This window comes from Pteropus medius, unplaced genomic scaffold (assembly GCF_902729225.1).
Source record: "Pteropus medius unplaced genomic scaffold, Ma_sr-lr_union100, whole genome shotgun sequence".
Classification (NCBI taxonomy): Eukaryota; Metazoa; Chordata; class Mammalia; order Chiroptera; family Pteropodidae; genus Pteropus; species Pteropus medius.
In genome coordinates this window covers 11,717,681-11,731,554 of record NW_024344378.1, presented here as the reverse complement: position 1 = coordinate 11,731,554, position 13,874 = coordinate 11,717,681, and the positions used below count along the sequence as shown (strand labels likewise).

The 13,874-nt window shown below is 43.2% G+C and overlaps 1 protein-coding gene and 1 pseudogene across 7 annotated transcripts in view; both read left to right on the top strand.

Moving 5' to 3' along the window:
• VTI1A (vesicle transport through interaction with t-SNAREs 1A) overlaps positions 1-13,874 on the top strand; it is a 348,076-nt gene that overhangs the window by 279,066 nt on the left and 55,136 nt on the right. The window contains exon 9 of one of the 7 annotated variants that reach the window (XM_039871213.1): positions 683-743. The exons of the other annotated variants lie outside the window; for them this stretch is intronic. Coding sequence (XP_039727147.1) covers positions 683-728 — 46 coding nt within the window. The 3' untranslated portion in view covers positions 729-743. Of the gene's footprint in view, positions 1-682; positions 744-13,874 lie in introns of those variants that run through there. 7 annotated transcript variants of the gene reach the window in all.
• Positions 5,222-5,340, top strand: LOC120609824 (uncharacterized; annotated as a pseudogene).

The following is a 13,874-nucleotide window of genomic DNA, read 5'->3' as shown; positions in this document are numbered from 1 at the left end:
ACCCCCGCCCCCAAACTCCCCATGCCGCTCATGGCCCCGTGTTCCCTCACCGTTCCCACACTCTGACACTCAGAGGCTGCCGGGATCGGAAAGGTCAGGGTGCATTTCCATGGTCTCGCCAACCCCAAGTATCCTCAGAGCGCTCGGTGATTGACCGTGGATGCTGTAATCAAACAAACAAACAAACAAACAAACAAAAAATAAGCTTCTGAGAAGTGGGATGTGGAGAGCAGGGTGGGGAATACTGGAGTCTTCTAAACCTGGGTTGAAAACCAGAAATCAAGAAGGGGAATCATGAAGCTATAAACAAGGAAAAATAGGCAGAGTCCACATGAAGAAATAGACTCCGGGGAGGTGGAGGGAGATGTTGGACGGTTTCAGTAGTTCTGTTCTAAACGTCAGATGTGGTGTTGAGACCATCACGAGGCGTTCTGTTTATGGTACGTTGATTATTGGGATGTTTGTGTGTGTGTTGAGATAGGGAGAGAGATGACGTTTTAAGAAGAACCGAAAAGCTGAAAACCGTCCAGATGTTTGTTGATTCATCACACTGAGTCAGTTCCCATTTGATTCAAGAATGTGGAAGCAGGACCGAATGCTCTTCCTTGTCAGTCATGTCCTAGTTTAGTGATAGCTGAACCCGTTTCACGTGAGAGCATTAATTTATCTTTTTACTTTTAAGGTCTAAGAAAAAGTCTACCACGTACTCAAGCCGATGCATAGCATGACTGGACACACCTTAGGGAACCTGCTGATTTTTAACCACGTACTTGTGAGATCTTTGCTCTTCTGCCAGGTGAAAAACTAGAAAATTACAATGCCATGCCCGTGTTTGCTGAAGTGATCGCCCGTAGATTGTGTGGGGCTTATCTCCTGGTACAATCGGCATGGCCCTCTTAAATAGAGCTGTCTTAAAAACCCAGATTTACTGGTAAGATTTGTTTTAATTTCGGTCTAACAGCGTTAGGATTACCCCTCAAGACTATAACGTCAGGCTTTTGTACAAACAAGGAGCTTACACAAAACTCCCATTATGATGGTGGCTTGAGGGGGGTGGAAAGCCTTGTTTGGTTGATTGAGTTATGATTGTATAGGGAACAAATAAAGGCTTTCTTTTCTTAAACATAACAGTTATGTCTTACTCTGGCAAATAATGCCACGTATTCTTTTTAAAAAAAGAAATGTACACAGTCTGGCATTATTCTTAATGTCAGTGCAGTGTGTTACCTCTAGGTTGAAATCCAGTTTTAATCCTATAAGCTAGAAAAATAAGTTCGATTCTGTACAATTGAGTTTGAAACTGTTGATTCTGTCGATGTGTTCCTGACCGATTACTGGTCTTTCCTTCCCTCCCCCGCTTCTCCTCCTACCTCTCCTCTTCCTCTTCCTCCTGCTCTCTCTCTCCTTATGTGTGGATTAAATTAATTACATTTCCTTTTGTATATTCCTCTCTGTCTACGTGTATCTATACGCATGAAACGATTTCATTCATGCTATAAGAAACTATCTTACTTCGTTTTCTGGGTAGCTACTCCGCGGTCTTGATAAACTCTTTTACAAGGAACTGATTTACTGCAATCCAGACAGTATTATGCTTTCTCCTGCCTCCCTCCCCGAAGAAGTTCAAGGTCTTCGACAGTCGTTGCACTAGGTACGTTACAGTTTCACTCACTAGATTTTATTTAAAGTCTCTTGTAAATCGAATGGATTGGAAAATTTGGGTGTTGGGTAGGTTATGTGATTTCAGCTGAGAGCAACCAACCCCTGGTACTGTGGATGCTGCAGGTCTCATTTTGGAGGGCGTTCAGGGCCACAGGCACATTCTCTACGGTTGTGCTCACAGCGTGTGCCAGAGCTGACGGCACCGCAGCCCGTGTTCCTGGTGCAGCTCTACAGGTGCAAGGTGTAATGGTGGAGGCCAAAAAAGAACTAAAAAGTGAAATCAGGGATGATGATAGACAGACTAGGCTGAGAGCTCTTTTTTTTTTTTTCCTGGAAATGGAAAACAGATAGCAATCCAGTAATAGGAAGATGAAGGAAGGCTTCTATAAATTAAGATAGGAGCCATGGCGAAGGCTTTTTAAAGTGAATTTGAAAGGATTTGGGCTCTGTATTGGGCACTGAGTGCCTTTTGAGTTCTCTAAATCCATTTTAAACATAGGTTCTGCAAGTATATTTGGGCAGGAAATTCGAATTAGGCTATAACTTCAACAGGACTAATTTTAATTAGCTAATCTGGCATTTTGAAAGCACTTCAGGTCATTGTCATTATGCAAAAGATATGCAATCATTAGCTCTCTGTGTACCAATTGCTCATTAATATCTACCTGGAATAGAGTTGATTAATACGAGGCTATCACTGCCTAAAAATGAACATCCTCACTTGAAAACGCGGTTTCTTTTCACTCCTGGCTGCTCCCAGAAGTGATGATGGAAGTTGGGACTGGACAGAAGTGCCCTTTACATTTCAGGACCACGTCTCACAGGCATTTAATGGATTGAGACAGCTAAATATCACTGATCCAGCCTATCACAATAGAAAGATCTGGCGGAAGCCTAGTTTAAAAAACAAATGAAGAGTATAGGTGGGGCGTGTTTTGCAGAGCCCCACCCCTGCCCTCAGACACCAAAAACTCCATACCTAGGAACTACCTGCCACTTGACACCAGACTCAGAAACCCATTAGCAGTGCCACTTTGGTTAGTAGAGAATCAATGACTGAGCATGTGGCTTCTTGGTAGACTTTAATGTACCACTGGCCGTTGTTACAAGTCTCACGTCCAAGCATAATTTTACACGCCCCTCCTGCACTAAGATGATGAGGATGAGTTGAGTTCTTGCTTCTTTTTCTGTCTTTTAGTACTAATAGCATGTTGCCTTGCTTCGTAGCTTCGAGAAGTGAATTTGAAGGCTTGATGGCAGTTGGGACAGTGCTTCACTGAATTCTGGGATTTCATAGCCCTGTTTTGGGGAGTTTTTGTGTCACATTGACTTAAGTTCTCTTTGTTTAGAGCTTATTTTATGCTTAAGCCTCATCTTACTTTAGCTCTCGGGCATTGTTTTATTAAAATATGCTACAAGGTCATTGAGTTTCTGCCACTGACCTCCAGCCTCGCTCTTTTACCACCTGCCACCATATGACACCAAGGACATGTAATGACTGGGTCCCAGTCAGACACCCGCGCGATGTGTTTTACCCTCTCAACGGTTTATTCATTTGATTCATGATTCATGCCGCCCTTTCTAGGAAACAGCAGGCCGAGAATGTGTATGGTTTCAGGGGGGAAAAAAAGGAAGAGATGGAAGGAACAATTTTTAAAAGCTGCAGTTATGCCCACCAGTGAGTGTCACCAGTATCTCTGGGAGTTATTTAGAGGTTTCCAGTAGTCCAGTGCCCGAGCTGCTGCATTGGGGGGTGAACAGTCACCCTCCGTGAATGTGGCACCCTCAGGAATTCTTAGTTTGGGTTAGGGATTTTTCCTCTTCTGTGCCAGAAATTCTTGGACACAGGTTGCATGCATACTATCAGTCACCAGCTACTCAATCCCAATCAGTGCCTGTAGTACTTGATGTGTTGGTCATTGTAACCAGCTGCAGGCAATTCTTGATTATCTGTGGGAATGGAGGGGACTTGCGACGTGGTTAATCCAAAACAGTGCATAATGCAGAAGAGTCAAATTTTGAGAATTAGCTTTAGTCGGTTTTGTTTTCATAGAATTGCTTCACCTTCCTAGTTATATTTTGCCCAAGCTACACTTAATGCTTAACGTGTTACAATTTAAGTTTTTGTATTATACAATGTGTTTTAAAAATAAAATTATAGGAGGCTGTGAAGAAAATATAATCACACACCCTTCAAAACCTTTTGCTAAAGATATGTCTAGAAATTTTTTCTTGCTACCTATACATATAGATATAAATTTTCGAGTCGTTGAGCTTTTTTCATTTTACTAAATACCGTGATCGTTGTGATCATGAATTAATTGTGATAAATTAATTCATGTCAGCATCATCATCTTTTTTCAGCAGCATGGGACTTGACATTGTGAGTGCACCACAATTACACAAATGCCTATTGAATAGTTGCGTTGTTTCAAAGTTATAGTTCCTAACAGTGTTACAGTGTTCACTCTTGTGCAATCCATATACCCGTGCGCACGTTTTCTAAAATGTCCTTAGAGTTAAAGATCAAGGGTGGCACTGCTGGGTGATTTTCAACGTGAATTTTCAACTGCAGTCCAGAGAAGCTGCACAAACACACAGGCCTGCAACGGCGGTTCTTCGTGTGTCCTTGCTGGTGTTATAATTCCCTTTCATCGTCACTAGCCTGATAAATTAGAGAGGCGGGGTGGCATCACACGGTCTTAGAAGCTTCTTTGTTTACTAGGTGAGGTTGAGCATGTTTAAATATATGCCACTTCTATTTCTTCTTTTGTGAATTACCTGTTCATCTCTTTAACCGATTTCTTCTCCTATTCGTCCTTTTATATGTTACATTTGTTTATGTTTCATTTATTGAAAAATTTTTCTTGAACACCTGTTGTGTGCTAAGCCCTGCTTGGTGCTGGGGAAACAGTGGTGAGTGAGAAAGACACAGTTTCTGCCCTTGGTATAGCGGGGAGGGGAAAGACATTAATCAAAGAATTACACAAACACAAGAGTGTAATTGTCTTGAATGCCACGAGGGAGTGCTTCATGGTGCAAGAGGACTTATATTAGCCAATCACTCTCCAAACTGAGCGGGCATCAGAATCACCTGGAGGGCTCGTGAAGACACACGTTGCTGGACCTGACGCTCCAGAGTTTCTGATTCAGTGGGTCAGAGGAGAGCCTGGTGATGCCGGTCCAACGACCACATACGGAGAACCTCTGGCCTAGAGATTTCACCTTGATAGAGAGGACAAGGCAGGTATCCTGAGGAAGCAAGCGATGCTTGAGCCGAAGTCTGAAGGCAGTACCTAGAAGTTCCTGTCAGAAAGGGTTTGTGCAAGAGCCCTGTGGTAGGATGGACTGTGGAGAGAGCAAGAGACGGGCCCGTGTGTCGGACGGGAGCCGTGTGAGTTGAGGCAGAACTGGTACCCAGGGCCAGACCACAGAGAGGTAGCAGGACGTGTTAAGGGATGTTAAGGTATTTTGATAAGGTCAATCATAAAAGGAAACCTTAGGCAATATAGTTGTTTTGTAGAAGTAAACAAAAATGGAAGTTAAAAATTGACTGTGAGTCTATGGCCATACCACCCTGAACAAGCCCCATCCCGTCTGATCTCAGAAGCTAAGCAGGGTCGGACCTGGCTAGTACTTGGATGGGAGACCACATAGGAAGACCAGGTGCTGTAGGCATAAAAAATAAAAAAATAAGGGATTGTAAGCTGACAAGGTCCTTGCAATCTGTGAAGTCAACCGAGGGTTGCCTCGCCTAAAAAATAAAAAAAAATCTAATCAAATAAATAAAATTGACTATAAGCAGTGCATCAGGTGTGTTAAGTATACATAAATAATGAAAAGCTAGTACTTTCAAAGATAAACATTATTAAAGAGTTCCTTGAAATTTCTATTTATAAATTTTACTAAATTCTATTAAAAGCTGATTTACAAACTTAGGTTCAAATGTAATTTTAAGCCTAAGAGTTAAAAAGAAGCTGTTTCTGAAAGCAGTTGGTATCTGATTCTACCTGCTAGTCGCTCCAGGCTACCTTACCTGAAGAAGAAAATGTTGGATTCAAATTAATGGCCAATAGGATACTCGGGCCCCAGATTCTCATTAGAAAGAAGAAAGTGTTAGAGCCCTTCAAAAAAAGAGAGAAAAGCAGCTTGCTTTGGATTAACAAAAAGTCAGGACTAAAACCTCTCGTTTGATTCCTGTCAGAAGGAAGAAAGGAAGTGGTGGCTTTTAGCAAGGGCTGGAAAGTGCGACTTGTATGTTTCTTCATCAGTCTTCTCCTTAGGTAGCTGGCAAAAAAGGAAACTCAGGTAGCATAAGTGTTCTAAGCGGTTGTAAGTGTTTTCAGAAACTGTGAGACTGGTTTAGTGGCAGGTAAATTGGATGAGATGGAAGCCAAGGATTTCTTTCTTTGAAGCCATAAGGGGAAAAGGAAATAGGACGAGATCGACACCAGTTGTGTTTTAGTGAGAAAGGTGCAGCAATATTGCATTCAGGTGTGTGTGCTTTAAATCGTGCTCCGTATATGTTACATATACAAAACTTCAAAACAGAGTTTAAAGGCTTCTAATTTCACAGCCATCTGAGTTTTTATTCTTTGAAAGGGAAATGCTTTCTGCCAGTTTCCCAGTCTGTGGCTTAAACCTGACTTTTCAAACCATGTTGTAATAATAAAAATAGTAATAGTAGCTAATATTTATTGAGTGCTTACTATATGCCAGGTGCTGTGCTAAGCTCTTTATATGTTTATCTCGTTTTAATTCTCACAACAATCTTTGGGATAAGTACTTTTATCATGTCCTGTTACAGATGGCAAAACCAAGAGCCAAAGCCATGCAACTAGTAAATGGGGATCTGGGGATTTGAATCTGGGTGGCCTGGAGGCGGAGCCCATACTTTGAACCACTTGGCTTCCCTTGGCCTGGGGGCAGCAAGCAAACCCTATTTTCAGACTTAATGCCTAAAGGAAATAAGTGCCTATTCAGTGCTTAGTATGAAGTAAATCCTATCAGATTCAAAGCACAACAAATTATTCTAATATGTTGTCAAAATATATTTGCCCTAGTCCTGAAAACAGGGAGGCATAAGCTAATAAGAACAGGGTGGAGTGTGCTGGAACAGTGGGAGCAAACACGCTCTCGTGGTAAATGCATTTGTTTAAGGGTATTCAACTAAGGGGGCCGCCTGCCCGCCTGCCTCCCTTCCCTCCTTCCTTCCCTCCCTCCCTCTTTCCTTATTTTTCCATATTCTCCCAATTTTCTTAGTTACAATGAAAAAATAATTTTAAAAATTGTTTGGAGATCAATGAGACATTTAACCAACTTGTTTTAAACAGTCAACTCCATGCAAGACATGGTAAGATGGCGTAAAGGCCAGAGTGTTCTGTGCACTCAGGCCCTTCCAGGGACCAGTCTTATCATCAGGCACCTTGGGGGCAGGGTCACCTGAGGGTGTCTAGGTGACTCTTGCTTCTCTTTTCACTGAACTGAGTCCAGCGCTCAGAGTGACTGCTAGAATGGGGCTGTGGCATCTGTTGGGGTCCTGCTCTCCCCCAGAAGCTCAGATAAAATGCACCACCATGCTTCGTACCATGTGCCATGGGGCGCTTGTGTCAGGGAAGCGTGACCCCACATTACTTCCCCCCTTGCATCCCACTACCTTTCCCGGGACTTGTGTGCCCCAGTCTTCTCTTCCACCCCAACCACCTATGTTAGGTGACCTCCAGGACAAGCCAGGCCTCACTCCACCCCTCCGCTCCCTACCCCATGTCTGCAACATTCCATTTGACCTGCAGTGGCTTGCTGCTCTCCGCATAGATTTGAAAAGAGAATGAAGTGATTTGCATAATTAAAACAAATTGCTTGACGAGTGTGAGAATCCATTGTTGTGCTATAATGGAATGATTTAGATGCTTTGTGAGACACAAGTCTGGGGGGAAGCCGCTCTCCTACCCTGGAAATGTAATTACAGCTCCACAAAGCCCTCTCTGGAGAGACTTAGGGTGATTAGAGCAGGACATGGCAGTTGTCTCTGGAAGAAAGCGTTAAGACTGAAATAGAAGATTCTTAACTTCGTAAGTCTGCCTTCTCAACTCGAAGCATATGATGCAATTCCAGGGACAACTGCTGAAGCCTGAAGGAACGTTCGGTATTCCCCCGCTGACCAGTTTGCCGTTACATCCGGGGATCTTTTTTTTCTTTTTTTTGCATGTTTCCGCCCTCTACCTCTATCTGTTCTGGTTCTCTGGTGCCACAGAGAAAGTGTCTTTGAGACGACATTACGATTTCAGATTAAAGGAGACCAAGTAAATGCAGTGCGTGATCCTAGACTGAATCCTGGAACAGGGATGTGGGGTGGGGGGGGGTGGGGTGGCAGGAATCTATAAAGAACATTATTAGGACAGTTGGCAGAATTGGAATGCAAGCTGCGGATTTGATGTTAGTATTATGTCATTATTAAACTTCCTGATTTCGGTAAAGGGACTTCATGTCTGCAACTGACTCTCAGATGGTTCCCAATAAAATATGCCTTTATGCAGAAAGAGAGGAAGGTGGGGGAATGGCAGAGCTCATGCGGCAAAAGTATAGCAATCTGTAAACCTAGGCGAAGGGTATAGGAGCTCATTTTATTATTCTTGCAACTTTCCCGTTGAGTTTGGAATCATTTCAAAATAAGGAGTTTTTTTAAAAAATCACATTAGGAAGTAATTCTGGCCTTGTAGGACTGACAATTACTCATTTCTTAAAAGAAAAACTAGGAAGGCTAGAAAAGATCAACAACATGCATGCTCCAAATAATTTCTGCATGAAGTAGGGAGAGCTGAATTCGCAATTAATTATATCCACAAGTAAGATGAAAATCCAGATCACCACTGCAGCCCTGCTGACTTTAGAACACAGGACGCAGGACTCGACTGTGCCCCTCAGCACAGGTAGGAAGTGAGCCCTTCACGCGTGAAGGGACCTGCGCTTCTTTCCATGGTGTCGGAGAAGGCTTTGTCGTGTAGTTTGCAGGGTCTGTTTGTCTCCTGTTCTTATGAGGAAGCAAATGAGTTGACTTGGAGTTCAAGTCCATTTGTTTTTTTGTTTGTTTTTTGTTTTAAGTTTATTGGGGTAACATTGGTTAATACAATTGTATAATTTTCAGGTGTACATTATAATTTGACATCTATATATTGTGTGATTACCACTCAGAGTCCAGTTTCCTTCAGTTACCATATATTTGATCCCCTTTACCCACTTCACCATCTCCAACCCCCCTATATTTGACCCCCTTTACCCTGTCTACCTCTTCCCTCCCAAGTCCATTTGGATTGTGAGATGAAACCATGGAATTTCCCTGTCTTCGGGTCTTTAGCAAGCCGGACTTGCCAACAACAGCCTTCTGGTCTATACGTGGATGTACCACCCGCCCCCATCCATGAGGTGGAGGGCCTGGGCCCTCATAGAGGAATGGTGAGGGCTCAAAGCCCTCCAGGTATCTCCCTTGGGTTCTGCTCTGGGTGTGGTGTCAAGCATCAGGGCCAAAGTGGTATTCACAAGGGCTTTTCTGGCTTTGTGGCATTGTCACCAATCTATGCCTTTCATGGCTCTGCATAGTATTTGAAAAGGTATGTGGCAAGGTCCAAGTGCCTCACCTTGCTTTTACCTTCGTGTTGGAACACTACAGAGCTTAGAGCATATAGACTGGGAGAGTGGGTAGGAACCTGGAACAGGATCCAGTTCAGCAGTAGCATACTCAGACACCCATGGGAACCAGGCAGGCACCACAGGTGAGTAAAACTAGCCAGGAGGCGATGAGGCAAACTTGAGAATAACTGGTCTATCGAAAAGGCTTCTCAGGACCCATTCCACTGTTGCCACGGAGGAACGTGGGCCTGCCGAGGTCAGATCTTCCACGTTTTCTAAGATGCCTGCATTCTAGATTACAAATCTCCTTGTTTGTAAATATTGGCAAGATTTTTTTTTTTTTTTTTTTTTTAATTAAAAACTGAACAGGCCGAACCAACACATCTGGCAGGTGGGATCAGTTCACAGGCTGATCCAACCCACTCACATTACGTGTTTGATGATTATATTCTGCAAACAGTTATTGGACTGCAACAGGGTGCTGTCACCCAGGGTCAGCCTTCAGTCACACCCCAAGTTAACTGCAGAGGTAGACACACTGCATCGAAGTGTTAAACTTGCGTAGTGAGTATTCTGGTTTGACATGAAAACAAAAATTTGGCTAAAAGATCCAGCCTCATGAACAGGAGTAATTAATTCCAAATGTTTTTTTGAAAAGAAAATTAATTCCATCGTGAAATCTCCTAACATCCTACTTCTGCCACATGTTTATGGAAATGCCTCCTTAAAACTCAATGAGTATGTTCCTTCCTAACCACAAACAAACCAGCTTTCAAAAACAAATATGAATAAAGATAGGGTTCAAAGTGTCAGCTACAACCGTTATAGGGAAAAAGGGCCCCCAGCTCCATTTCTAAATGACTTGTTGGATGGAACGTCTCTCGAAAGATGTCTCCAGCTTCTATCTAAAGACGTTTCTGGCTCTCCCAGGGAGAGACATTTTGGGCGGTTTATAATGGAGAAGACTTTGGGACGCCCCAGACCCCAGGAAGAAGGGGAGGCTTCCATGCACACACACTGGCCCCTGTCCCAATGCATTGTCACATGTTCACACATAACTAAGGCTCACATGTGCCCAGATTCTGGAGTCAATTGGACTGGGATTCAAATCCAGAAGCTGCCACGTGTTCGCTGTGACCTTGGGCAACTTTCCTAAACTCCTTCAGTTTCCTCATGTTTAAACGGGGATAAGAATGGAACCTATCTTGGAGAGCAGTTGTATGAATTAGAAAACTTTTGTACGGTACTTAACATGGCGCCTATCATGCGGCACCAAAGGCGCCTATCATGAAGCAACGGGATGAGCAGCCTGCCTGCCCCAGGCGGGCAGACCCTCGGAGCTGGCTGGGAACGCGCCGGAGGATGCGCTCACTGCCCGGCCAAGCAGCCGCACAAAAGCAGCTCAAAGGCAGAGTCGTGTTTTGGGTGGCTTTCGGGGGGTTTTTTGGTAAAGTTTTATTCAGATATAATTCACATACCCTTCAGGTCACCCATTACAAGTTTATAATTCGGTGGTTTTTAATGAATTCACAGATACGTGCGACCATCAGCACAGACAATTTTGAAACATCTTCATCGGCTCAAAAAGAAACCCCATAACTTTTAGCTGTTGTTCTCCAATCTCCCCAGCCCCCCAGCCCTAAGCAACCACTAATCTACTTTCTTTATAGGTCGACTTATTCTAGACATTTCATATAAATGGCATGGTATAATATGTGATCTTTCGTGACTGGGTTCTTTCACTTCGCATGTTTTCTGGGTTTACCCATGTCACAATACATGTCAGTATTTCATTTATTTTTATGGCCAAGTAACATACCACATTTTATTTATCCATTCGTCAGTTGCTGGGCATTGGTCTTGCTTTCACATTTTAGTTACTGTGGATAATGCTTCTATGAACATTCATGTACAATTTTTTGTGTGAACATATGTTTTCATTACTCTTGGGCATAAACCAATGAGTAGAGTTACTGAGTCTAATGGTAACTCTGTTTAACTTTTTGAGGAACTGTCAAACTGGTCTTCAGCGTAGGCGTACCATTTTATACTCCCACCAGTGTATAAGGGTTTTGATTTCTCCACATCTTCACCAACACTTGCTATTATCTGACTTTTTGATTCTAGCCATACTCATGAGTGTGAGATGGCATCTCCTTGGGGTTTTGATTTGCATTTCTCTGATAACTAATGAGGTTAAGTATGTTTTCCCGTGCTTATTGGCCATTTGTCTATCGCCTTTAGAGAAACGTCTACTCAGAACATTTGCCTATTTTTCACTTAGGTTATTTGTCTTTTTATTATCAAATTGTAAGATTTCTTTATAAGGTCTAGATACAGGATGCTTATCAACTGCATAATATGAAAATATTTTCTCCCATGCTATGAGTTGCCTTTTTCCTTCCCCGATGGTGTCCTTTGAAGCACAAAGGGTTTTTAATTTTGATGAAGTATGATTTATTTTCTTGCTTGTACTTTAGATGTCATATCCAAGAATCTATTGCTAAATCCAAGGTCACAAAAATTTATTTACTCCTGTGTTTTGGCTCTTGCATTGAGGTCTTTGATCCATTTTGAGTTTATGTTTATATATGGTGTGAGGTAAGAGTTCAGCTCTCTTCTTTTGCATGTGGATATCTGGTTGTTCAGCCATGTTTTAAAAGAAGAAAAAGAATTGTTAGGGTGATATGATCATCCACTAAGACATACCTCAGCCCAGTCCACCGTGGAAGCCCACTGGCTAATCAGAGCGGAACAGGAAGAGTTAACTTTCACAGCAGGAGAGGCACTTCAGCTGTAATTCTTTAGCTCATAAATTACACCCATTAAGTGGATGAAATAATAACCAATAGGGTAGTAATCACCCTAATTTATACTTATCTCTTAACTACCTGCCATCTCTGGGCCTTTCAGGCAGAAGTAGGATGTAATAGAAACAAAATCAACCTTTTCATCAAAGACTAAGAGCCGATTCTTGGCCACCTTTGTGACCCTCGATGAGTCACTTACCCTCTCTGGACCTTAATCTCATTTCTAAAGTTGGACAATGATGCCAAGGTTCCAGTATTATCGAATAGGTTAAAGAAACATGGGAAAGTGTATAGTGCTTGATGTCCAGTTGCCACACAAAGCAGGTGTGCTCATTCTCATCGTACTTCCCTCCCCTCTTCCACCATTAGTCAAGCTAAAAGCTAACTATGTGTCTGCTCCTTCAGATCACAGAGGCCAGAACCCTAGAATTCCATACAATAGCCAATTCCAGAGGCACAAACACATCCCACCAGCCATCCTGTGCTAGCCCCATTCCTCTAAACGAAATATTAACCCCAGGAGTCTTAGAAAAGGATGATGCTCCGACGCACCTCTACTCGGTTGAGGGTGTGCTTGGAAGGTGCTCAGGCCTCAACCAGCTCAGTGTTGCAGGTAGTTCCCCTGCTGCCTGGCAAGACAGTCGATTGAAAAGGAAACTTATAGCCATAGGACTGAGTGATTGCTCACTCAGTACCTCCTAAATGTTGGAAGAGGAGACCAAGAGAGATCATCAGAGTGTGAATCGATATTTTCCTCTGGGCCTGAAATTCCTTCCAGTGGTACCCTGCTCTTGAGTTAAAGCATAGTATCAGCACCAGGATCTAACATCGTACCTGGTGCTGACACTATGAGCTAGTGCATGTGAAGACACCGGGAATGGTAAGAAAAGCTGTGTAAACATGACAGGGCATGATAACCCATGAGTAACCATTGGTATAAAAAACAGGATGTTAGAGCTGAAAGGAAGGGACTTCAGAAATCTATCCGGCTCCCTCAGTTGGCATAAGAAGACAGCAAGTCTGAGAACACTGGGTGACTTGGCTGAGGCAAGGCAGTAAGTAGCAGCAGAGCTAGGTACCTGATGCACGTGCCATCAGGCCCTGAGGCCATGGCATCTGGAACGCAAACATTTTGATGCGGAGGCTGTCACAAAAAAGAGACTGAGTGTTCAGGCCAGAGCTGAGGGCACCGGAGAAGCAGCTCAGGAGCTACGTCGTTGGGGGAGGGAAGCCGAAATAGACTCGAGGCAGAGGCACAAAGGCTGGAAGGTGCTCTGCATCCACATGTCAGAGATGCTTCTCATAGGGAGATTCCATCTCAGCTGAAACTTCGAGGTGCCAGAAAAATATGGCGGGACATCTGTGGACCCGTATGGCCTGCCTCTGCCACCGATTGTCCAGGGGCTTCCCGGGACCATCACTCCCCCTCTGAACCTTGGTCTTCTCACGGCGAATGAGATAGTAAATTAGGTGAACTCCGGAGGTCTGTGGTCCCGAACAGTCTTCAGGCTTAAGGCCAGGTCGTGCCAGGGTGGTAAATTAATCTAAGGATGGACAACTTTTTGTGAGCCTATTCAGAAATAAGTTTGGGTGATGATTTTAAGTTCCATTTTCTTTTTATGCATCTATTCAGGTGATGCATTTAACCTGATTAATAAAAGCCCACTGGCCTAATGTACAATATTAGGAGATAATTGCAATGGATGAAAGTCTCTTGAGTCAATTAACTCTTATTACCTGGAAACCATTTATAAGAGGCAATAAATTATTGGGACA